Raw genomic sequence first — 25,916 nt, 5'->3', positions numbered from 1 at the left:
CTGAGAATGGAACATATGGGATAAATTGAAAATCATGGATAGAAATCCTTAAAACTTAATGATTTGAAAAGAAACAAGAAATAGTTCTGGGGTCATCCAAATTTTGTAGCCAAAATTGCCCTCCTATATGCAAATTTTTACGCTTGTGCCCTCAACCAAAGGATCCCTTCCTGGACACCTTAATTGAAGTAGTGGGGTGGGAGTAGTCCTCTACCTGGTCCATCTCCCAATCTCTACTAAGTTAACTTCTCAATCTCCACTCAGTTCATCTTCTGCCTCTTGATTATTGTCATTGGATTCACTTGTAATATCAATGACGATTCTTCTAATCGTTGCAATTGTATCATTCAAGATTTCATTTGGAGGTTACAACAGCGGTCAGTGAATGAGGCGATTCTACCTTGATGGGTGATTCCCTCTATTAGGCTTACAAAGACCTGAGCTATACAAATCAAGTATGGTATACCATATGCATTTATACAGAAAACTAACTTCATTTTTAAGTTTACAATAAAATTTGGAAGAGAAGTAATAGACGACATGATTAAAATGCACAATTTATATCTTCAGTGAGGCAGCACATGCTAGATGTTACTGAGGCATGGATAACTATGAACACATCAAGAAAGAAGATATGAAGTTACTTAGCAAATGCTGCATGTTACCTTGTCAAATAAATTGACAAGTTACTCATTAAATTAATATTTACTTAAGGGTATTCAAGCTACAAGAATATAAAGTGATTGTTTTCTGTAAAAGATTCATATCACAGTTTTGTTTCGATAGAGTATGCTTTTATAAATATTATGTCCTACTTTTGTGCCTAAGAATAAATGTCTTTTCTCTTTGGAAGTTTACTCTTATTAGCATTTCTTTAAATGTGCAGGCTGTAAAGAATGATAATAAACAACGGTTAAGCCTGCTGGAAGAAAATGGTCAACTGTATATACGAGCAAATCAAGGACATACTGTAAATGTATTTATGCAATCTTTTTTCTCCAGTTCAATTTCTACCTTCTATCACCTCTTTCTGATTGCATTTTTGTTATTTTCAATATTAGCCTCCTGAATTAAGGGATGTTAATTAACGTGTCCTAAAAATTGAGACTGGCTTACAGAGAATTTTGCTTAGGTTTTGCTAATGAGGACTGAAAGAGAAAACTCAGTCACTTTTTAATAATTTAGTGACCAGCATTTTTTTTAGCCTAAGTTAATGGTTCAGGTACAGGAATGAAATTCAGATACAATGATTTGCCGATGTTTTTTGTACCTGAGATTCTGTACAGCATAAGTTCTTTTGTACAAATAATAACTAAATAAAAAACATAAGAATACTAAGTAGCTGACTTGGGTGTTCACATACAGGTGTTGGCTACATGGATTTGGCAAAACAAATTTTGACTGGTTTGTTTAGGGTTCATCTGTTCAAGTTCAAAACATATAAAAATCCTAAATACTGACATAGTTGCAGCCAAAAAGCAGGACTTAAGTTCGGAATGCTACATAGCATTATATAATAAACAAAAACACCATAAAAATTTAAAATACTACTTCAATGTCAATTAGTCAAACTCAAATGTTATGTTGGATATTCATTGTACATTGTTGAATAATAATATCAGCAACTGTATATGGCTCTGTGAAAAGATGAACATCAGTTCCATGTTACAGTCAAACAGTCTCCCCTCTCTGAATTCAAAGTCCATATTCATTTCGTTTGTGTTCCAGTTCCATCTAGACTCTTCTTTATCTAAACTAATTTCCAAATTTATTAAAGTAATCAATGTATTGCCACTTTCCAAATTGAGTAAATCGTTAAAATAATTAATTCATTGCCCAGATAATTAATGTAGGGATGTTTTTATCTTTACACTAGGAAAACATTAGAGGATAAGGCATTTTTTTTTCCTTTTCCTTTTCATCTATTTTTCCTTCATTCTGGATTTATTAGTAGAAACCGCTTTTTGGTTTTAAACTCACTTAATATAGCAACTTTTTTTTGGTGTGAATATGGTACATTACCTAACTAATATCATATTAGGTTTTATACACAGTTGTATACCTAAGCTTACTTAGGTCATTTAACTTTAGTGTCTCATATCATAGGATTAAGACACTTGTCATGATCTTAGTATGCCTTAGGGTTTCATCCTTGTTTTTATAACACGAGTTACTTCATTGTATATTGTATTAGTTTTACTTTTGCGTCTACTGAATTTTTTGGCTTCATAGCATTTCCAATGCTTTTCTCTTGTTTAAAACGTCATCTTCATTGAAAGTGATCTTTGGGCTATTGTTGGGTTAATCAACAACTCTTGCATGGCATTAGAGCTCTAAATTTGTTATGCTCTTAGTTTTTGGAGAGTTTCAGCCAAAAGATTTCAAATTTCAAATGGTACATGTTGGCGCCAAACAAAACTCACCATTGAGATTAGAAGACCCAAAAATCTATGAAGTGATAGGGTTTGGTGCTGAATTTTTTGAGTTTTTTGTGGAGTTGCAAAAAATATAGATGGTATTTTGTATGATTTTGTACTGTTACCGTATGATTTTGTATGCCATTTCTATCTAGATTGTACCAAGGAATAGTCTTTTTCCATCATTGCATCATTCCAATATTGTGACAATGGAGGTACGAAAAGTTGATTGTAGGGTGACATCATCAATCTACTCGTTGTAGTTAAGGCTTAGACCCATGGTCATATCAGCAAGTGGGGGGGTCGATGCCCTCTATCACCCCCACGTCGAGGGACTACACCTTGTAGCCACACCATTGCTTGGCCTGAGCACCACCATATCCAGCAACCATTGCTTAGAGTTGGTAATGCTGCCTTGTGGCCACTCCAATAGTGCTAGTAGCTTTTTTTCTTGCCTAAAGGACTTTTTTTGGAAGACATAACTTGGGCATATATAATTGAATTTTCACAAACAAATAGGCATTGGAAAATTAATTCTGTGCTTTAAAATCATATATCTAGGTTTTCTTGATTTTGCCCTTGATACTTTTTATTTCAGTTTGAAGTCACTTTTTATTTATTTGTACTTTGATATTTTGTAAAATATGCGACCATTTTTTATGCTATAAGTATTCCAATTTCACATGTTTTGATCTATAATTTGCATATGAAGAGTCTATCATTGTTGAATCACAGAATTTTTAATTCATCTTTTTGTAATCACCTTGAACAAAAGGAATTATAATGTTTGGCAAGACATTTTAGGTGGCTTCGTATCTGGCCACATCTCTATGGGCTTGTCCTTGAGCCAGATACACCTAATTGGAAGATGGCATGAGGGAACATGAATGGTCATGTTTTTGGATTGATTCGTAGCAATGTTGATTTTGACACCCCCTACACACTTTCGGGACAAGAATTTGGGAGATCTTTGGAGACTTGCATCTCTTTCCATTCTTAGATGATCCTATTATGGACAATCTTGTGCCCCTCGATGATTGTGATAACCTACCATATGACAATGACATATAAGAGCAATTGGGTTATTTGGAAAGTCTTAATAGTTGAACTTGTGATGACTTTGAGGCTTCTGTTGATGCTGATTTTCCCTTGTATGTGATGCCATTGAGGCTTCCCCTAATGTTCCTCCTCTGTATGTGATGGCATTGAGGCTTCTCTTGGTCATATTCGTTAAGGATTTCTTCCTTCCAGTCTTTTGAGATACGGGTAATGGTATTGAGATGAGCTCTCCGGGATAGTGCATCTGCTGCCCCGTTGTTCACCCCTTTCACATATTCTATATCAAAGTTGTTGGCTTGTATTTTGCTCACCCATTTTTGTTGCCTATCATTGAGATCTTTTTGGCTCAAGAAGAAGCGTAGACTGTTATGATCAGTTTTCACACCAAACCTACCACAGACCAGGTATTGGCGAAATTTGGCCAGGGTGTGCATTATGGCTAGCATTTCTTTGTCATAGACAGAATAGTGTCTTTCTGCATCGGTGAGTTTACGGTTCTCAAAAGCTATGGGGTGTTTCCTTTGCATGAGTACGACCCCAATTCCTTCTCCTGATGCATCACATTGCAGTTCAAAAGGAATAGAGAAATCAGGAATAGCTAATACTGGACAAGAGCTCATGGTTATCTTAAGTTGTTCAAAGGCCTGTTGGGCCTGGTCATTCCATGCGAAAGCCCCTTTCTTAGTTAGGTCAGTGAGGGGTGCTGCAATCTTGGAGAATCCTTTTACAAAACGTCTATAGTAGCTGCATAGCCCTACAAATCCCCTTAATTGGGTTAAGGTTCTAGGGGTGGGCCATTCCTTGATGGCTTTGATCTTTTCTTCATCCACACTTACTCCGGCCTCACTAATTTTGTGTCCTAGGTAGATGATTTCTTTCATCCTGAATTCACACTTGGAGGCTTTAGCATACAATGATTCTGACTCAAGAATATTTAATACCTCTTCGACGTGCAGGAGATGCTCTTCCCATGTCTTGTTGTAAATAAGTATATCATCAAAGAATATTAGAAGAGATGTGACGGGCACCCTCCCTTGGGAAGGGATGTGACGGCCGCCAGCCTAAGCTGCGGCTATTGTCGCACCACTTCCCTTTCGAAGAGGGGTGTGACGGTAGTCGCAGCCTGGGCTGCGTCTTCCCGTCCCACCTCTTCCCGCGGGGGGGGGGGGTTCCTTCATATTACTTTAAAAAGATTCCTATTTATATTTTAATAATTACGTTGACTATCAATATACTCAAACATATTAAATATATTAAATTAATTGAGTAAATATAATTAATTAATTCTTTCCTAATGATTACGTTGACTATTAATTATTAGATATCAATATATTTGAACATATTAATTAAGTTAATTTAATTGAATATAAATATAATTAATTAATTCTTTCATAATGATTTATTAGTGTTACTTCCTCAATAGTGTATTTCATTTAATAGTTGATTTTGTATTTATTTATGTTAAAAGGCTTACATCATCTGATGCGGTGGGGATATCACATTTGTGGTGTTCGCGGTGCAGGTTTGGAGTTCTTGTTGCATCGCCAATTATAGTTTTCAATTGCTGCTCCTCCTGCACACTGCTGCTCACTCCACCATATCATGACGCATGAGATGCTCCATCCTTCTGAAAGATATAGTCCTGCAGCTAGTATCTCTGGGTGCTTTCAGCACGTGTTTTTCCATCCATCCGAAATCCATCTCACGAACATTGAGAGTAAACTTTCCTATGTCATGAAGCCAAGTCATTCCCAAAACCATATCTGTGTCACCCATGTTAACCACATAAATATCAGCCTTGAATTCAAAGTTATTCAAGCACATAGGCTGATTTGAAATCATTTTGTCACACTTGAGAGTGTAACCATCAACTACCTTTACTCGAATCCCTTCAAAGTCCTCAGTGCGTATGCCACGTCTCTCAACAAGTCTAGCATCAATAAAATTATGTGTTGCACCTGTATCAAGTAGAGTGATGATTTTTTGACTAGCAAGGACCCCACGCATCCGAAAAGAACCTTCACGTTGAATGCTAGGGAGACGTGCCTCCTTAATCTTCACTTCCGTCTCTGTTTCCACATCATGCTCAGATTTTTCTGACTCAGAATCATCATTTTCTGTCTGCTGATCAGATTCTGAATCTTCATAAAGAGCCCACATTGCTCGATTAGATTTCCCCTTAGGTCTTGCATCATAAGGTCCTTTGCAATAAAAACACAATTTCTTTTTCCTTAAATCATTAAGTGTCTCACGATCTAGTGGAAAAGATGCTTTCCCTTTGTCTTGTCTTCCTTTTTGGGAAATTTCTTGTTGTCACAATAGGAAGAGACCCTACTGCAAGCTCCATGCTCCGTACCTTTTTCATTGCCTTTTGTAGTGATGGTGGATCAAAGGCCTTCAACCAGCCTTTCGATGGTTCCATCAATCCTTGAATGAATAGTACCACCAATCTCCTTTCACTAATATTAGGAACCATAACTGATAATTGCTGTAAATCAGCAACATATCCTTCAAGAGTTCCATGTTGCTTCAATTGTGCCAACTCACGAAAGCTTACTTCAGGGTCCTTAACATCAAATCTTTCAATCAATCTATTAGTAAATTCATCATATGTGGTAATGAGATTGTGACCAAGAGTAATCAAACTGTGGTACCACCACTCATGAGCAGCCCCTTCTAAATGTAGTGTAGCAAACCTTATGGCGTCCTCCTCAGGCATTGGTCTGAATGACAAATAGTTATCCATTTTTTGCATCCATGCCCTAGCTGTACACTTATTACTCTCATCAAAATATGGCATCATAATCTTACCAAGAGCTTGCTGATAATTTGTCCTTGGTGGAGCATAATGATCATTCCTTCTGCCATTTCTCCCATTCCTTTGATTCATGAATTGATCAAAGGTCCATTGCTCTCTCAAATCAGGCGGTAAAGTATTATATTCCAAGTAGGCTTGTCGTGCTTCATCCCCAAAAGAAACAGCTGCAGCAGCATGTGGTTGTTCTTCTCTCGATGTAAAAGTAGGGAAGAGAGGTCTAGAGGCTGATCCTCTATTATATGCAGCTCGGTGTATAGTTCTTTCTTCTTCAAGGTTTCCATTATTCGCATTATTCCCACTATGTTCAGCTATGTGGTGTTGATGCTTATTGTTTGTTTGCTGATCCATGTTTGCTAGGAGACGAGACATCATTTCAATCATAACATCAAACTTCCTCTCCATTCTAGCATCTTTCTCATCTGCAGTAAGTCTTTCTCCTTCTGACATGTTTTCAACTGTTTTGCCAGAATCTCTTTCCCTTTAAGCTTCTGAAAAAGTATGCACGTCAAGCATTTGTGGATTTTGATACTGCTGTCTTCTTTGTTCCTTGTTATAATGCCTGATATCTCTTGTCAGACAATTGATTGATCATAGGATGGCAAGAGTATAGCTCTGATACCACTATAATATGCCTTGTGCATTTACAGTCATATAACAAGGGATATTACAAAATCTTTGGCCATAATTATAAAAAATTAAGGGGGACAAAGGTTCTGCCTACCTTATTCCTTTTATAGTCTAGAAGAAACCTTGTGGGCTTCCATTTACTACGATTGAAAACCTTGGACTTGCAATACAATTCTTCACCCAGTCCACCAATCTCTCTAGAATCCAAATTTCCCCAACACATCCCCAAAAAAACTCTCTATCCACTTGATCATAGACTTTTCGAATATCCAATTCAATAATCATTCTATCCACTTTTGCCTTTCTAATGGTGTGAATTGCCTCATGAGCTACAATAATCACTTCAACTATTGAATGGTTCAAGACAAATCCACTCTGCTCCTCTAATATTATATTTAGAAACAAGGTTTTCAACCTATTTGCCATAAGCTTAGAAATAATTTTGTAAATCGTATTACAAAGAGAAATTGGTCAAAAATCATCAAAATTCTCTACTTTGTTCTTTAGAATAAGTGCTAAAAAGGTGTTGTTAATTTTCTTCAAAATACTAGTTTTTCTCCTCGACTCTTCCACAGGCTTCACTAAATCTTCCCAAACAATCTCCCAAAACGCTTGAAAGAAACATGCTGGAAAAGTGTTCAGATCCTCCTCCCTTCCTTAAGCCAGCATTTCCTTGATTTCTGCATACAAAAAAATTCTTCCCTTGCCATAATTTCCATGTATTCCTTAGTTAGAGATTTCTCCTTTTCGAAATTTGTTTCCCCCAAACCTTCCTTTATTATTCTTTCATGTAAATCTGCTAATTCATCTTTAATTCTGCTTTTTTCTTCAAATATGATATTGAAATGCATCCCATTCCATTCTTTGACCTACATCTTTACGAACTGTAATTTCTTAAAAAACTGCAAAAGTAGTGTTCCTCTCCCCATTAGGGTCTCCTTCTACCAAGACTTCATTTTTTCTTTGATGTTTCTATCTTCAACATGGACACCCTTTGGCACATTATTTGGTATAATATGTAGAGAAAGGGAAAATGATCCGAACCTAAAATAGGGAGAATGGAAGATTCAAAAGAGCATGGAATCTCTTCCCATTTACCAGCTAGAAAGAATTTGTCTAATATTTCCACTATCCCTATAAGTATAAATCCACTATGCCTATTTGTCCAAGTATACATTCCATTTCTAGGGTATAATTCTTGTAAATGATTGACGAAGTAATTGGCATATCTAGTATTTATAGGCTTGAGGATTTCCTTCCTCCAAAATTTTTTGAATAAAGCAAGTGAAGGGTGATGATTGCAAATGAACGTTTGTATATCTCTAGCCTCTAACACTACTGCTACCACCTTCGCTCATTCTATCTTCCTAATTTCCTTCAATGTGTTTCTCAATGAATGAACACAATAAGGAGTCCAGAAAATGTGTTTGTAAGCACCCTCCACCATCAAGCCCACTAATTTACACACATAGGTTCAATTGGTCACTATTTGTATAACATTAGAAACTCCAATCTCTTCTACGTTATTCTTCAAAATTTGAAATGTGAAATTTGAAATTTGCATCCTTTCCTCTTCCCTAAACAATCAATAGCTCTAGGAAATCAGAGCTAGCCAAGAATGTGAGAATGATATTCATAGGGGCTGATGTTTGATATCAGTCCACCCATCTAGGATGATGGAGCAGCCATCCTTTATCCAAGTTTGCCTCGTTTGTTCCATCAACACACTCATCTTAGAATATTTTCCTCAGTTACCGGTTCTTGCCAAAAATGGCCGGGTCCTGGTCCTGGTTCATGCCCGGTCCTGGTCCGAGCCTGGTTCAACCTGGGTCCCACCCGGGTCCTGCCCAGGCGGCTGGGTTCCCTGTGGGTCCTAGGACCCACAGGGAACCCAACTGCCTGGGCAGGACCCGGGTGGGACCTAGGTCGAACCAGGGAGGACCCGGGTGAACCCAAGCTCGTGGGTTCCCAAAAACAGGGCCCATGGGTTAGAAAACAAAGAAAAACAATTAAAAAACAAATTTTTTAATCTTATTTTAACATTTTGAAACTTGAAACTTGAATATTATCTTTTTTGCAAATTATGAATATGATATTATATTTATGATTTACGATATATCAATATCAGAATATTTATTGGCATTGGCAATTATGGATTTATGATTTATGATTTATCTATTATCATTTATGTATCATTGTATGGGAAAGTTACATTGTATGTTTCATATTTGTATGTTTGCACTATGAACATATATAATTTTGATGTTTGAAGTTTGAACATATATATGTAAAAAAAAATAAAAATATATATATATGTACGGACGAACCCGTACCCATACCCAATTTTTTTTTTTTTTTGGCCGAATCCGCAAATCCCTACCCGAATCCGAACCGGAACCGGTAACTTAGATAATTTCTATTAAGGAGGGTGGTGCATGGCTTATGTTCTCCAAATGGGACAAATTAGGGACTAGTAGCTATCATATCTTTGAATAGCTGTTCGAAATAAGGAGAATGTGCCACATGAAATGGTATTGTACGAGCATAAAAAACTGAGCATTAGAAGACCAACTCTCATGATTGTATATTAAACAACTCTGCAACACTAGTAGTTCCATTTCTTTCCCTTGAGAAAAATAGAACCCTCTCCCTTTGAATTCCAACATTCATGATTCCTATAGGCAATGACACACTAGGTTGCATACTCTATAAATTGTGCTTGCCAAACCAAAATTCCAAGTAGCTTGCCTTAAACCTCTAAACATGTGCTCACTTTTATAGACATAAGCTTACACAAATCAAAGAAACGGGACTCGGACTCGGCTCGGACTCGGCAAGGCCGAATCGGACTCAGGCTCTGGACTCGGCGTCAGACTCGGCTCCAGACTCGGGAAAGTGAAAAACTCAAGAAATTTAGAGATTTTTAAAGATTTAAAACTTGTTTTAAGGCACCCTTTATTGAATACACCTTAAAGACACAATAACATCATCCAACTCGGCTCATTTGATTACATACACAAGTATACATCAATCACATAAGCATAAAAGAAAATTGTAGCTGAAGCAAATAACAAATATAGATATATAAATATTGTCAAATGTATACAATATTACAAAACTCATGGAATAAAAAATCCATGTCATCATATGATCATCATCAAATGTTTCATACAAATACCAAAGGTAAATACAATTACAAGCCTATGGCTCAGAGGAGCTTGCACGACAGCACCCACCGGCCTCGGCCCCCTGTGAAGGCGTCTAAGGGAGGTCCTGGATGATTTGATAGCCATAGCTGCTCCTCGTGACACCATGCCATGCTCACCAACATCAGGAACATCCGTGTCACTATCTGCCTCTGAATCTCCTGTCTGTGCTCATGCTCTCCGCTCCTCCTCTGCTATGGCTACAGTCTTAGCCTCTATATCTACATGGTCGATCCAATCAGTGTCAGACTCGGAGGTTAAATTTTCCCTACTTCTATCGATGCAATTTCCCCCCATATTTTTCGACGGGGGTTTGGGGGCAGTGCCCCCAAGGTGGGGTCAAGGGGCAGCCAGGCCAAAAAAACTTATTATTTAATAAAGGCGTCGGGTGTTATTTTTCTATCAGCTGACATGTTGTAACCCTAATTTTTCTCATTCTGAGGCGGAGGTTGTAGTGAACAAAGACCAGACCATTCATTTTAAAAAACTTTTTAAAATATATTTTTTTGTCATTTTACTTGACCCAGGCAGTAGCCGAGTTTGGGGCTCGGGACTCGCCGAGTTTGGCGAGTTTGCTCGCCAGACTCGGACGAGTCCGAGTTCAAGTCCCAGAGACTCGGCAAGCATGACTCAGACTCGGGCTCGCCGAGTTTAGGCGATTCATGGCGATTCCCGTTTCTTTGACACATACAATTTGTTGTGATATTTTCACACATTGCCCTAATGCAAATGGGGACCCCCACTTTTTATTGTTTTCTAGGTTAGTTGTGGAGTCTTTTAGCTATTAGCCTTCCATTTGTAAGAGGTGTAGTGTCTTAGGATGTCAAGAGTTGATTAGTCAAGTCTCTCTCTTTGAAATGAAGTGAAAATTCAGCTAAGGCAAGGGATTTCAAGAAGCTCAATTAATGGTTACTTCCAATGAAGGGCGAAATCAGCAATTTGACATTTCATTCTTTTACTTTGATTGCCAAAACAAACATTCAAAATCCATCCTTGAGCTAAGGGAATGGGCAATCAAAGCAAAGGAAATCCTTCCTTAAGCTAAGATAGGCATTGGAATTACTTCCTTAGGCTAAGGAAATGAGAAATTAAGCATTGACAATCCTTCCTTAGGACGCTAAGGAAATGAGTGATCAAGCATGGAAATCCTTCCTTAGGCTAAGGAAATCAGCGACAAGGATGAGGATTACTTCCTTACGCTAAGACAATTCCTTCCTTAGGCAAAGGAAATCAGTGACTGAAAGATCCCTGATGGATCCCCTTGCTGATCTGCTGTAGTTTTTAAATTAATGAACTATATCTTCCTGTGATGTCTTTGATTTGTTTTAGAGAATAGACAGAAGTTGCAGAAGGTTTGTTTCTTTTTGTGTATTTTGATCGTTTTCAAACAAGTAATGAATAATGAACAGTAAACATGAAAGGAGACTGAAAATAAATAAGAAGATACAGCCATAATTCAGAATTGCTACAAGCTGTACTAGACAGATTTCTGATTTGTAAAACCAAATAATAATTCCAATGCAGATCCAAGGAACTTACATCCAACAATGATGCCAAACTGAAAGGTGAATAGTGATCATGAATCAAGAATACCTCTAAGGCTGAATACATGCATTCCTTACATTCCACGTGGGATGTACCTGCTGCAAATGGCGGCCCTAAGGCTGCAAGGATCACGCCCAAGCTGAAGAATCAATCTGCCATGCTGAAACCCTTACTCTGCAACCTGAATCCACAATGAAGAATGGCGTACTCAATCTCTGTCAACAATGCACTCTGCTTGAAGAATCCAATGCCAATAACTGCTGAGGGCTACGTCCCAGCCAGTCCAGATCTTGGGGTTTGCGTCCCAGATGAAGAATTGCCCACTCAGAGCTAATTCGCAAAAATAAGTTTGATTGTGTAAAAAGATAATGAACAATTTGGTCTTCATCTCCTTATATCTCCTTTCCTTTCCAAGCCAAACCCTAAAAGGGAGTAAAGTTGGCGCATTATGAAAACAGTGTTATTTTCTAATTATGGCATCAACTATAGGAAAATAACACTAAATTGCAAATAAATAGCTTCAGGCATCAAAAAAGATTCCGAAAGGTGAGAATCATGTAGCAAAGTTCAAGACCTTTCCAACGAGCTATAACACGTAGGCATATCAACCCAGATGAAGCCAAAAACCCCTTATTACTCTGAAATGACTAAATATATAGCCTTATTTTAATTTATTTAATGCTAACTTAGGAAATATTTAAATATATTAAAATATCTCCAGATATCCAAAAATAGCCCAAAATGACCAAACAATCATGAATATAACTTTGTCACCTATCTGTGATCGATGCTGGAAAAGCTGAGCTAACTGGCAGTCCCATCCCTAAAATCTAGGGATGCTCCTAGAAACTAGGAAACACACCCAAACTCCCTGAAACTGAAACCATGACATGGTCCTGTGGAACCTCCAATATGGGAACTGCCACAACCTCCTAAAAAATAAGGAATATCCCTAAAATCAAGGAACTGCTCCCAATGGCCCTCAAACTGTCTGAAATGCCAACTCCGGATACTGAATACCCTGCATGAGTCTCTATCCACCATTGCCAGCCTACAAGACCCCATAATAGGCTAACTCACATGTCTCTACTAAACAAACTAAAGAGGGGACATGATAGTCCTCCATTCTCGAAGATGCTTGTCCGCAAGCAACTGTAATGCTGGGTGCTGCAAAATGGCCTCTCCCTCCCATGTGGCGTCCTCAATAGGAAGACCCTGCTAGTGGACCAAATACTCCCGGATCACCCGGTTCCTCAGCCGATGTTCCCTCACCTCCATGATCTCCTCAGGGACCAAAGTCAACTTTCCTTCCTCATCCAAGGGAGGTAGATCAGGGGATGCTACAATATGTTGTCCCAGTGCCTTTTTTAGGCAGGACACATGGAACACATTATGAATCCGACTGTCAGGTGGTAACTCGATCTCATAGGCAACTTTCCCATCACGCCTGAGTACCCTGTATGGTCCGTAAACCCGAGGCTTGAGCTTCTCAGCCCCACCCCTTTTAAGGGTGCTTTGCCGGTAAGGCTGCAAACGTAGGAAAACCATGTCATCCACCTCAAATGTCCTCTCAATCCTATGTCGATCAGCGTAGATTTTCTGCTGATTTTGTGAATGCTGCAAATTCTCTCTGAGAGATCTCATGATATCCTGGTTCTCCTGTAACCAATCCTATGCCAAAGGAGCCCTGCTGTCTCCTACAGTCATATCCACAAAAGATAGTGCATCGTAACCATAGAGGCCTCTGAAAGGAGTCATACCAATAGACATGTGGTGAGTAATCTTATAATAATACTCGCCCAAGTATAACCAACGCACCCATGCCTTCTGTTGTCCTGACACATAGTTGTGCAAATACCCCTCCACCCACTTATTAACTATCTCGGTCTGCCCATCTTTCTGGGGGTGGTAACTAGTGCTGGGTGTCAACTCCGTGCCTGTGAGCCTGAAAAGTTCTTGCCAGAAAGAACTCATGAATCTGTTGTCTCTGTCACTCACTATGGTCTTGGGGAGACCATGGAGCCTAAACACCTCTTTGAAGAATAGCTCGGCTACCTGAGATGCTGTGAAGCCAATTGCAATTGGAAAGAAGTGGGCATACTTAGTTAATCTGTGCACGACGACATAGATGCAATCCTTCCCCTGAACCCGAGGAAGACCTGTAATGAAATCCATAGAGATTCCTGTCCACTTCTGTTCTGGTATAGGTAAGGGATGCAACAACCCAGCAGGGAAAGTATGCTCCAACTTATTCTGCTGACAAGTCATACATTCTCGAACATGACGTAGTGTTGACATGTCTGAAATTGCATTGCTGCAAACTCCATATGGCCAACGCAGAATAGAATAACCAATTGAGTATCCTATCCTCTCTTGAGATAAGGAAGTCCCTAATGCTGTGTTTTATATTTGATCAAAGGGGACGACCTCAAGGTTTCTTTTGTCAGGTCTTGACTGCGGGATCTCTCAGTGGTCTGATGTGTTTATGCTGGAAACACAAGGAGGACTTACGTTGAATGGGTAATTTATAGATAAGTTCCATGGAACTTTTATAACCTTTCTATCAAATGATTTCGGTTAAGTTGATACTGTTTTGATGGGACTACAGATTTTCTGGATTAAAAAAAGGGAAAAAGGAGGGAAGGATAGGGAGAGAGAGAGACATGAAATGTAAATTCTAACTAAGATAGCAAATTCAATCAAGCAGACAGACACCTCCAAGAAACTAGATTAAACATCACCAGCTATTTAAGCACAATGTTTGCATAAATCTAGTGCAATCTTTAAAGGAAAAACAAGATTTTCATGTTATCAAGTACAACATTAGAACTTTTACATTCATAGTATGTGTTTGATAACCGAACTAAGCATGAAAGGTCCAGATTAACCATGCAGAAAGAAAGGCAATCAGTCGTTCCCTAATGGTGTGGACTGCAAGGATTCTATCAGATGCTTGCTTGAAAATGCTATGTAAAGGAAATAAACATAACTGAAAGATTTCTAAATTAAGTGAAGAAGGAGACCATGCACTCACAAGGAAACTTGAAAACAGTCTTAATCTTTGCATTAATTCCTATAAAATTTCGCCAGAGCTTTTGCAACAATCCAAGAACTTCTTACAAAATGAGGGAAAACCAGTCCCTTAAATAGACTTCAAAAAAGGATGAATGGCCTAGATTTAATTTAAACAAGTGGCCCAGATTCATCCATAAAGCATGGCTGCCCATACCCATAAATGGGATGCAAATATCAACAACCACCCCAAAATGGGCAATAACTACCCAAAAAGGGATAATTAAATCAATTTGAAATAATCCAAAAAGGTGTATCAATAAAGTTTTACATTTTGTTGACTGGAAGTCAAATGTCACCTTTTGGTGCAAAAGTGCACTTTTAAGATTTAGAGAGAAAAAGGCACTTTTGAGAAATCACTTTTTCTATTTCAGTCTCACACTCCTTTTCTAGAAATTGATCTTCGCCATGTAAATATTCCCGCCATACATCACGACCTGCTGCCCGTTCCTCACTAACGTATTCCTAGAACCTGATGCATAATTGGAAAAGCAGACTGAATGGAGGCATGGGAGGATGGCGAATTTTGTATTGCATGCCTTCGAGATACTGGTCCACGTGCTTTAAACCGTCCTTCCAACTGGAGCGATTACACTCAAAGCATAATATGTTTGAATGGAACTGACCAGCAAAACTCAAGTCCTTAGCGGAATAGGTAATCCTATCCGTTCCCAATCTTTCTTCCCAGTCCGGTTGGATTGCATCATCGGACAAGTCATTTATCCATCCCGAAACCATTGATCAGAGGATGGTCTTACCCAGTTCTTGCATGTTTCCCAGAATCACTTCACATGCGTCACTCTCTTTGTCAATAATTTCTTTGGTGTCGTTTTTCATGGTGATAGTCCAGTACCATTCCTTAAGAGTACTGATGCTATGAGGATCTAGGATGGCGGACAATGTAGGAATCTTCGCGTGTGTCCAAAAAAGAGCTCTCATGAGGGGAAGGGTAGTGGCAGCCACTTCGTGCATGTGGAGGGATTCCCTCTTTACCTCTAATAACTTGACTAGAGTGAGCTCTCGATGGCGGGCCATCTCTTTTACTTCCTTAAGGATTCGCTCTCCCCTTTTCTTGATGTCTTGTATCCATTCCCTAACGGCCCTTGCGGTGTCCCGTACTCCTTCAAATTCTGTTGTTGTCCTTTGCGCCAATGTCGTCGGGGGAATATGGGATTCAGAGGCATTGTGTAGTGGCCTTAGGCGCTGATCGATGTATTCCTCGGCTTGCTCGGCACGAGCCCGATACATGTCCTTTTCAGCCGTTATCTCTTCGAGCTGCCTGAGTATATTCTGCACTAAATCCTTAAATTCTTCTTTTTCTTGCTCTTTAGTGGCTCGTCCGATGGGGACAGTTGTGATGCTATAATCTGCCAGTGTAATTTGATCTGCTGGCTTGTCTACGGGCGGGGTGGCAATGTGGAGAGTGCGGTTCCTTTGCTCGTCTTTGGTCACTCTAGAATATGCCTTGGGCTTTTTCTTCCCCTTAGCTTTTGCTTGGTCTATGCGCGAGAAGATATCCTCTAGATCAATAGGTGGTTTGGTGGCAGCCTTGCGCTGGGCTCTGGCAATCAACCATTTTTGAGGCACTGTCTGGGCTGATAATAAGGTTAAGTCTGCATTCTGTTCTTTGATGTTCCCAGCCGACTCAACACAGATTCGCAGCTGCTCTGCTACCGGAGGAGTGAAAGAGGTGCAAAGTTCTTTGCTTGTTGCTGAATTTTCTCCTATTTCACTGAACAACTGTCTGACATCTTCATGTGATGGTTGTTCTTCAGTTCTTTCGAGCTCATGAGTCTCATCTATCCTTTGCTCTCCTTCGACGGTGGAGTCATCTTTGGCTGTATTGTGGAGCAGCAACTTGTGGTGGCTCTGTTGAGTGGGTTCATGCACTTTGATCCCCTGGGTGGATGGAATCTCTCCTTCCTCTATTTGGTTGCCCAGTTCGGTCGATTCGAGGGCTCTTAGCTCAGCTTCCAGCATGTCAGGCGCGGGAGGATCATCAGTTCCAAACGCATCAATGTCACTTTGAGAAGGCGGAGTAGGTATCTGATCTAATTCCACTACATCGTCGGACGAACAGGGGTCCTTTGACGATGACGTGACCTCTGGTCTTCTTATAGGAATCTTCTCCCTTCTTGTTCTTTTGGACGTCCGAGTCCCTCTGCAAGCCTTAGCCTTCTTTCTTTTCTCTGGTTTCTCAGTTTCTTCTCGGGTTGTACTAGACGTTCCCTCGTCTTTGGAGGACTGAGAATCAAGGCTACCCATTAGGTGGTAGGTGAATTGGACTCCTTTGTGAATTAGCCTCTCAATCTGTTGATGTAACCATTGATCTGTGTACCTTGTTGGGGCTGCCACGACTACCTCGAAATTAGTGATTGGGTCTTGGGACCAATCAACGCCTGGCAAGAGATGCCTTATTGCTTCAAATTCTCGAACCTGGAGGCAATTCCCCGAATTTGTGAACTGATCTGGGACCCGACGGTATTCAAAGAGTCGCATTTTCTGCACACTCAGTCTAGAATATTCCCGCCTCCTGACCTCGTAGTCATCAGAGCAATTCTTCCAATAGTCTTCAACTGATTCCTTTGCTCTGTACCGCCTGCCATGGGCCCTTTTTGCCAGATTATCATGATCGAAATATTTTTTTGGAAAATGGTCCTGTAGGCCATAAGAGGCCAGCTCTGCAAGGGATTCCTCTGCTAGGGTAGGGGTCTTCAGTTGGACATCATGGTTGCCTATGATCATGGGGAATGTGAATCCATCCTGCTTACTCTCTCTGAGTAAGACGCCGGCCGGACGTGCCTCCCTCGCGACCTCCATAAGAACTATTTTGTCGGTTGGGTACTGTGGAAGTCGGAGAGGGGCACCATCAAAGCCCGCTATTCGGATATAGGAGAACCTCGGGAATTGAATGAGCCAGGCTCCATACCTCTGTATTAGAATAGTAGCTTTCTCTGAGAGCCTTATGTGTAATCCTCCTTGCATTAGCCTGACCAGGCTCATTGTGAAGGTGTCATTGACGTGCTCATATTGGCCAACTGCATAAGTTGGGTTGTTCTTTTCCCTCTGAGCTATATCTTGGTAATGCAGCTGCGGGTAACAATCATAGACCTTTACCTGATCAGGCCCATTCCTGATTTCACCTTTCATTATCAAACCTGGCAGCGGCTGGTTCTTAGCGAACATATAGACCAAATAAGAGGTCATGGTGAAGTATTTCTTTGTTTCAAGCTCTATCAGTTGGGTGTGAATGTTGTCGCTTATGATCTGGGCCCAGTTGAATTTAGACTTCCCAGTGAAGACTTGCTCTGTGAAATAGAACATCCACTCTTCAAAGTAGTTGGATTTAGGGAGTCCCATAACTCGGCTGAGTAGTGTGACCATATCCCCATGTTCATTATGAAAATCACTTCTGGGGGTCTTTTTCACAATTCTGGCGCTTGGAGGCCTTTTCTCCTTGTACCACTCTTCGTTGATCAGTGCTTTGCATCGGGCCGGATTCATATCATATGCCCCTTGTGCTTCATCTATAGTTGTGGCTGTAGGATTGTTTGGAAAGGGAATGTCAAATGCATCGCCAATGGCCTCAGGAGCGAAGTTGGCAATGGTCATGTTCTCAAGGAGCACCAGTATGGAATTTGGCTGATAATGTCGGGCAGCCTCTACCACTAGCTCATAGTTCTGTACTGCTGGAGGAAATCCTGCCGCTTGGGCGATGCCACTTTCCACCATCTGTCTAGGCTTTCCATATGCGTTAGGTGAGAAGACCCGATTCCTGAAGTCTTGAATGTCAATATGGCCAAGGTCGGTATCATTGACATTGTCCCAGATGCTCTGCACTTTTGACTCCCTCAATCCTCCTCTCTGATATTGATACTTCATCCTTTCAACCTTGCACGGGATATCTGATTTGGATGCTCGCGATGTCTCGGCTGCAGTGGGCGTCTTTGATGATTCTACCGTCGATTTAGGCATTTATCGTGCACAGTCGGATGCGGATTACGAGGCGATACAAAAGAAGTAAGGCGGGTTAGATAGAAAATATTCCAGCATGCTAGGATTAATTCAAAATTTAGAATGGACATGGAGCGACATTTCTAGCTAAAAGGGCTTGATTAATTTTAACCACAGCATTCATGAAGATTTTTGATTGCGAATTTATACTTAAGGCTTTCTGGATTTTGGATTAATTTTCAACAGAGACAAAGCATGAAAAATTCTCCTAAGTTTGAAAATGCAATTTTTGGCTAAACCTTAGGAGTGAATTCTAAATTTTGATTGCTTTGAACGACGTTTTACAAGCGAACGAGATGCAGCTTTCGAAAATTTAGGCATTTTAATCAGATTTCGCACATACGTCCGTTTGTTTTATAAGCATTCCACATGATCAAGGAAGACAGAGCGTACTTACCTGATGAAAATGGATGGCGAAGAATTGCCCGGCCTTGCTGTGTGAAGGCGAATGGACGTTTCTGCAAAGTTTCGAATTCCAATGGTTATCTCCTTGATTTAAATTTCTCGCGGTTTTTGGATGAAAGAGAATTTATCATTTTAAATGGTTTTTTACCTTGGGTAATTGGCAATCTGAATTTGAATGATTTGGGATAGTTTATGCAGCGTTTTACCTTGAATTACCTTGGATCGCGTGAAATTAGCTTTCTTTCCCTTTCAAAATCGGACGTGATCTCTTTTACATGAAACGCAGCAGCATGGAGGGGGTTTTTCAAATGTGAATGGCGTTTATCTTCTCATTTTTGGACCTTCTGGAGAGTTTTGCAAATTCTGCGTCTATCTCCCAACTCGCGGCCTTGGGGAGATGGAGGCCCTTTGAAATTTAAACTTTGCTTTTATTTTAACCTTAAGGGCGAACTTCAGACCCTATGATGCCTGTTGCAAATCATACAAACCTCAGAGCTATGCCGTTCTTTGAGGCCCTTCCAGGGGAATCTCTCTCAAACTGCCCTAGGGTCCGAAGTTTATTGCGAAACATGTTTAAAAGTTCGAAAGTCTTTCAAACTCGCCAAAAGACTGAATCACCAAAATCCCAAATGCGATGAATGCTCCGAAGTTTGCATAGAGGAGTCCAGGTCCGAAACTCCGAAGAACATCATCTTGGAGGCCCTTCCAGGAGAATCTCTCCCAAACTGCCCTGTAAGTCTTACCATACCCTGGGTGTCTTGCTGTAGGAGTATCATGGTAAGCACGCAAAATCTGTTCCTTCAACTGAGAACCAGGAACAAGATATACCCTGTTTTTGTAGTAAATGACATCATCAACCACACTGTACTTGTCATCCAGTACCAATCCATCCATGACCTCACATGCATGCTGATCTTTGGAGTACTCAACTAAAAGTTGAGACTTCCAATCTGCTGAAATCTCACTTAATGAGCATAGGGCAGCAAGTGAGGGTCTTCTAGAAAGTGCATCAGCAACAGTATTATTCTTCCCTTTAATGAATTCAATGTCAAAATCATACGCCTGAATCTTGCTTACCCATTTTTGCTGACAATCATTGAGCTCTGTTTGATCAAGGAAATATTTCAGATTGTTGTGGTCAGTTCTTACCACGAATTTGCTGCCAACAAGATACTGTTTGAACTTGGCCAATGCATGCATAATAGCCAACATTTCCTTATCATATGTAGAATACAATCTCTCATTATCTCGCAGCTTCCTACTCTCGTAAACAATGGGATGTCTGTTTTGCATCAAAACCGCCCCTATGCCCACTCCTGAAGCATCACATTGAAGTACAAATGGCTGCGAGAAGTCAGGGAGTGCCAATACCGGACTCATAACCCCCTTGAGTCTGTCAAAGACCCCTTGTGCCTGTTCTGTCCATCTGAAAGCCCCCTTCTTCATGAGATCGGTCAAAGGTGCTGCTAACTGTGAAAAACCTCTCACGAACCTCCTATAATAAGCACATAAGCCAAGGAATACCCGTAACTCGGTGATATTCCTGGGAGAGGGCCAATCTCGAATTGCCTGAATCTTCTCCTCATCCACCTTCACTCCGTCAGCACTGATCACATGCCCCAAATATAAGATCTCTGTAAGTCCAAATTCACATTTGAACAACTTAGCAAATAGAGACTGACTCTCCAAAATGCTAAGTACTTCCTCAAGGTGCCTGATATGATCCTCCCATGTATGGCTGTAAATCAGTATATCATCAAAGAATACCAGAACCGATTTCCTCAACTGCTTGTTGAAGATATGGTTCATGCATGACTAAAAAGTAGCCGGTGCATTGGTAAGGCCAAAAGGCATTACCAAGAACTCATAATGCCCATAATGACAACGGAAGGCATTGTTGTGTACATCCTCAGCTCGTACACGAATCTGATGGTAGCCTGAATGCAGGTCAATCTTGGAGAAGTAGATGGCTCCATGAAGCTCATCCAACAACTCATCAATGCGGGGAATAGGATATCTGTTCTTGATTGTCTTCTTGTTCAATGCCCTGTAATCAATACACATCCGCAGTGTCCCATCCTTCTTCTTCACAAGTACCACAGAAGAAGCAAAGGGGCTAGAGCTAGGGCGAATGAAGCCCATGTCCAACAGCTCATGAATGGTCTTCTCAATCTCATCCTTATATGCTCTAGGATGACGATATGGAGTGGTAATTACTGGCTTAGCTCCATCCTCCATCTCTATCCCATGCTCAAACCCTCTATCTAGGGGTACATAGGGAGGTATGTCACCAAAAACTCTGCCATGAGGGTCCATAATCGACTGAATATCAACAGGAAATACCCTGCCATCCTGAAATGTAGGTGTCTTGGACTTCACAAAACAATGTGTAGCCCAAATCACATCATCATGTTTGTGGATAGTCTCCATCCTGCGAGAAGACACCTCCTTAGGCCTACCATTTGAAGCCGCCCTTAAAATGACCTTCTTCCCTCCGGACAGGAACTCTAACTGCATACGATGGTGATCAATAATATATCTCCCAATACCCTGTAACCATTGCATGCCCAAAATCACATCATAGTCCTCCAAGGGTAGCATATAGAAGTCATTTGTCAGGGTATAATCCCCCATCTGAATGCTAAGCTGTGGAATCTGCCGAGTATAGCCCAAAACTGCACCATCCGCAACCTTTACTTCAAAACCCTCAAACACCTTAGACTGTAACCCACGCCTCTCAACTAATTTGTGATCAATAAAGTTGTGTATGGCCCCTGTATCAACTAAGGTCATGACTCGCTGGCCCTGTACTGTACCCTTCAACCGAAAGGCATGAAATCTAGGATAACTGGAAAGGGTGGCCATAGTCACTTTGGCTGCTGCCAATGGCTTAGGGATGTCTATCTCCAACTGCGGCTGCTCCTGCCTAGTCTCCTCCGTACTGTCCTCAGTGTCAGTGTCTGGTATCTCCTTATCCCCAAACTCGGATGTTACCTCAATCAAATGAACCTTGCCCTTGCCCATACAATGGTGCTCGGGCTCCCACGACTCTTTGCATGAGAAGCATAGTTTCCTCCTCAGATCATTCCGTGTCTCCTGGTCCATCCTAGGAGGTCTAGCTATCTATCCATCTCTAAACTGAGAGGTATTGGCCTTCTGAGGAGGCGTGAATCTCTGAACGGCTTCTTATCTGTTTGATAAGAATTAGGAGTGGTGTCCAGTCTCTATGTCACATCTATGGCGTCCCTAAGAGTGGTCGGCTTGAAAGAACGTACCCATCCCTTAAGCCTGTCGTGTAGTCCCTCAATGAATAGCATCACATTGCGCCTCTGGGGCATATCAGGTACCATAACTGCAATACGCTGGAACTCATTAATATATGCCTCTGCATGCCCAGTCTGTCTCAGATGTGCTAACTCCCTATAATAGAGCTTTGTGTCCTTACGGTCAAACCTAGAAATGAGGCGCTCAGTGAACTCTGCATAGGAGTGGACCATGGCGTGGTCCTGGGTGACCAACCCGTGGTGCCACCAGTCATAGGCAACCCCATCTAAATGTAAAATAGCAAATTGAATAGTGTCACCCTCAGGCATGGGTCTCAGTGATAGATATATATCCAGCTTGTGCACCCATGCTCGTGCACTCGTACCACTAGTCCCATCATATGTAGCCAATGTGATCTTCCCAGTAGCTCTACTGAGGTCATAGTTCTGTTGCTGAGGCCTATAGCCTCGGTCTCCTCTGAACCTGGCGGTATCTCTACGCTGTGCACAATATTGAGGAAAAGGAAAAACATCCCTAACCTCTGGGGGTAGGGCTCTCCACTCAGTTGTAGCCGCCCTGACTGAATCCTGAAAATCCACCTCTGGTGGCTCTACCTGTATCGGTTGCTCACCTGGTATAAACTGAGGAAGTAATGGTCTATCCCTAATTGGTATATGATGTCTCTCACGCCTAGGGGAATGATGAGAGCTCCCAGCTAATGTGTGAGATCCTTGACTATGTTGGCTTCCAGCCACAGATACTGATCTACTCTGTCTGCCTCTGTGTTTGTCCACTTCCAACCGCTCCAGGGTAACCTGTATTCTGTCTAAGGTCTGAACAATCCTGGGCTGGGTAGTGATGAGAGTCCTCATCAGCTCTCTCTCTTGTCTGTCTTCCTCAGCCTGATTTACTCCGACACCCACCTGTTCATCTGCTATGATAGGTTCCTGTTCTCTCCAACTCTCACGCTCGTACTGAGCTCTTCTGCGGGTATAATATCTGTATATGTCACTTCTTCACGGATGCATAGGAAAAAAAAGAAAACTTAGCCCCACAGGCTGGCAGGCAAATAGCTCTGATACCACTAAAAGATCCCTAATGGATCCCCTTGCTGATCTGCTGTAGTTTTTAAATTAATAAACTATATCTTCCTGTGATGTCTTTGATTTGTTTTAGAGAATAGACAGAAGTTGCAGAAGGTTTGTTTCTTTTTGTGTATTTTGATAGTTTTCAAACAAGTAATGAATAATGAACAGTAAACATGAAAGGAGACTGAAAATAAATAAGAATATACAGCCAAATTCAGAATTGCTACAAGCTATACCAGACAGATTTCTGATTTGTAAAACCAAAAAATAATTCCAATGCAGATCCAAGGAACTTACATCCAACAATGATGCCAAACTGAAAGGTGAATAGTGATCATGAATCAAGAATACCTCTAAGGCTGAATACATGCATTCCTTACATTCCACGTGGGATGTACCTGCTGCAAATGGCGGCCCTAAGGCTGCAAGGATCACGCCCAAGCTGAAGAATCAATCTGCCATGCTGAAACCCTTACTCTGCAACCTGAATCCACAATGAAGAATGGCGTACTCAATCTCTGTCAACAATGCACTCTGCCTGAAGAATCCAATGCCAATAACTGCTGAGGGCTACGTCCCAGCCAGTACAGATCTTGGGGTTTGCATCCCAGATGAAGAATTGCCCACTCAGAGCTAATTCACAAAAATAAGTTTGATTGTGTAAAAAGATAATGAACAATTTGGTCTTCATCCCTTATATCTCCTTTCCTTTCCAAGCCAAACCCCAAAAGGGAGTAAAGTTGGCGCATTATGAAAACAGTGTTATTTTCTAATTATGGCGTCAACTATAGGAAAATAACACTAAATTGCAAATAAATAGCTTCAGGCATCCAAAAAGAGTCCGGAAGGTGAGAATCATGTAGCAAAGTTCAAGACCTTTCCAACGAGCTATAACACGTAGGCATATCAACCCAAATGAAGCTAGAAACCCCTTTTTACTCCGAAATGACTAAATACATAGCCTTATTTTAATTTATTTTACGCTAACTTAGGAAATATTTAAATATATGAAAATATCTCCAAATATCCAAAAATAGCCCAAAATGACCAAACAATCATGAATATAACTTTGTCACCTATCTGTAACCGATGTTGGAAAAGCTGAGCTAACTGGCAGTCCCATCCCTAAAATCTAGGGATGCTCCTAGAAACTAGGAAACACACCCAAACTCCCTAAAACTGAAACCATGACATGGTCCCGTGGAACCTCCAATATGGGAACTGCCACAACCTCCTAAAAAATATGGAATCTCCCTAAAATCAAGGAACTGCTCCCAATGGCCCTCAAACTGTCTGAAATGCCAACTCCGGATACTGAATACCCTGCATGAGTCTCTATCCACCACTGCCAACCTACGAGACCCCATAATAGACTAACTCACATGGCTCTACTAGACAAACTAAAGAGGGGACATGACAGCGATCAAGACATGAAGGACTTCCTTAAGCAAAGGAAGTAGGCGATTTAAAGAAATTAGCATTTGTCATCGCCCCCAAAGATGTGTGAATCGTTTTGAGATACATTGTATGGGCCCCACTATTTTAAAGGAGACATTTTTAATCTAAATTTCAAATTGAAGATTCAGGTTGGCCACGTGTTTTAATTGCAAATCATTTAATGTTGGATCACATGTCGGCCTTGTGATGAGGTATCGCACCCTATCAAGCAACTATAAAGTTTTGTTTGATCATGTCATTTGATCAAACACACACAATCGAAATTGCAAGCTCATAAAGGCAACAATTCAAATCCTACATATCAGTCAAGAATCTCAAGATTATCATTGCTAGAAGGCTAATTCATTCTTTATGGGTGGTGATTTTCATCAGGACTAAGGCGAAGTCACTGGAGGCATCAAACTTGATCACTTTTCATAGCGAATTGACTTCCCACATCAGCGAATTGATCAAAATAGGCATATAAAATAAAAATCAGACCTGATTACAAGAAACTTAGACTTAGTCAAACCTCCAAAAGATCTAAAATCAGGCCACTTACAATATTAGATGAAAGAGAGTTGTAAAATTAGTATATATCAAGTGTGTTTGATAGTCTTTTGTTTGTTTTGCAGGTGACTAAAGAAGCAGATGAAAGACTAGGTTGTGGATAGCACCAAGGAAATCATCACAAATTAAAGGCCGACAACATAGGGAGTTCAACATGTCCAAGGCAAAGAGTCAAGTTCTACAGGCAACATGAAGGCAAAGAGTGGTGATCAACATCAAGCATTCAAGAAAGGACTTTTACAAAATCTTGAATTTTCTCTAGAAATCAAAGAATTATTGCCAGTATAACTAGACAAAAGATCCAAGGCAGAGGTGATCAAGACAAGAGATAGTTTCATAAGAGTTAATCAGAGTTAGAAGAAGAGGCAATTTGGGAATATCTCCCACTTTCACC

At 40.6% G+C, this 25,916-nt stretch overlaps 1 protein-coding gene across 5 annotated transcripts in view; it reads left to right on the top strand.

Annotated features, from left to right (window-relative positions):
* LOC131032641 (uncharacterized) overlaps positions 1-25,916 on the top strand; it is a 240,030-nt gene that overhangs the window by 110,559 nt on the left and 103,555 nt on the right. For all 5 annotated transcript variants that reach the window (XM_057963688.2, XM_057963696.2, XM_057963679.2 and 2 more), the window contains one exon: positions 887-976. In XM_057963688.2, the coding sequence (XP_057819671.2) occupies positions 887-976 (90 nt within the window). The remainder of the gene's footprint in view (positions 1-886; positions 977-25,916) is intronic.

This window comes from Cryptomeria japonica, chromosome 3 (assembly GCF_030272615.1).
Source record: "Cryptomeria japonica chromosome 3, Sugi_1.0, whole genome shotgun sequence".
In the NCBI taxonomy this organism is placed as follows: Eukaryota; Viridiplantae; Streptophyta; class Pinopsida; order Cupressales; family Cupressaceae; genus Cryptomeria; species Cryptomeria japonica.
Note: the sequence above shows the minus strand (reverse complement) of the source record. Positions and strands in the feature narration are given on the sequence as shown.